This window comes from Odontomachus brunneus, unplaced genomic scaffold (assembly GCF_010583005.1).
Source record: "Odontomachus brunneus isolate Ranch 3 - 2012 unplaced genomic scaffold, Obru_v1 Obru_scaffold_034, whole genome shotgun sequence".
Lineage (NCBI taxonomy): Eukaryota > Metazoa > Arthropoda > Insecta > Hymenoptera > Formicidae > Odontomachus > Odontomachus brunneus.
In genome coordinates, this window is record NW_022639484.1 from 889,255 (window position 1) to 889,855 (window position 601).

The following is a 601-nucleotide window of genomic DNA, read 5'->3' on the forward strand; positions in this document are numbered from 1 at the left end:
GCAGCAGCAGCACCAGCACCACCAGCAGCAGAACCTGCAACACTAGCAGCACCAACGTCACCACCACCATCAGCACCAGTAGCAGCAGCACCACCACCACCACCACCACCAGCACCACCATCACCAATAACATCAGCACCAGTAGCATCATCAGCACCAGCAATACCAGCAGCACCACTAGCAGCACCTGCAACACTAGCAGCACCAGCGTCACCACCACTACCAGCACCAGCAGCAGCAGCAGCACCACCACTACCACCACCAGCAGCAGCAGCAGCACGGGCAGCACCAGCAACACTAGCAGCTCCAACATCACCACCACCTCCACCAGCAGCAGCAGCAGCAGCACCACCACCAATAACACCAGCACCAGTAGCACCAGCAGCAGCAGCACCAGCAGCACCAACAACGCCAGCAGCACCAATTGCGGCACCAGCACCACCAGCACCAACAGCACCACCATCACTACTAGCACCATCACCAGCAGCACCAGCAACAGCACCAGCAACACCAACAGCATCAGCAGCACTTGCGGCACTAGCAGCAGCAGAAGCAGCAGAACTACCACCACCACCACCTCCACTAGCACCAACAGCACCAC

The 601-nt window shown here is 59.2% G+C and overlaps 1 protein-coding gene across 1 annotated transcript in view; it reads left to right on the plus strand.

Annotated features, from left to right (window-relative positions):
* Positions 1-601, plus strand: part of LOC116843606 (uncharacterized protein DDB_G0271670-like) — a 7,060-nt gene that overhangs the window by 6,363 nt on the left and 96 nt on the right. The window contains exons 5-6 of the mRNA XM_032814140.1: positions 5-231; positions 273-492. Of these exons, the coding sequence (XP_032670031.1) occupies positions 5-231; positions 273-492 (447 nt within the window). The remainder of the gene's footprint in view (positions 1-4; positions 232-272; positions 493-601) is intronic.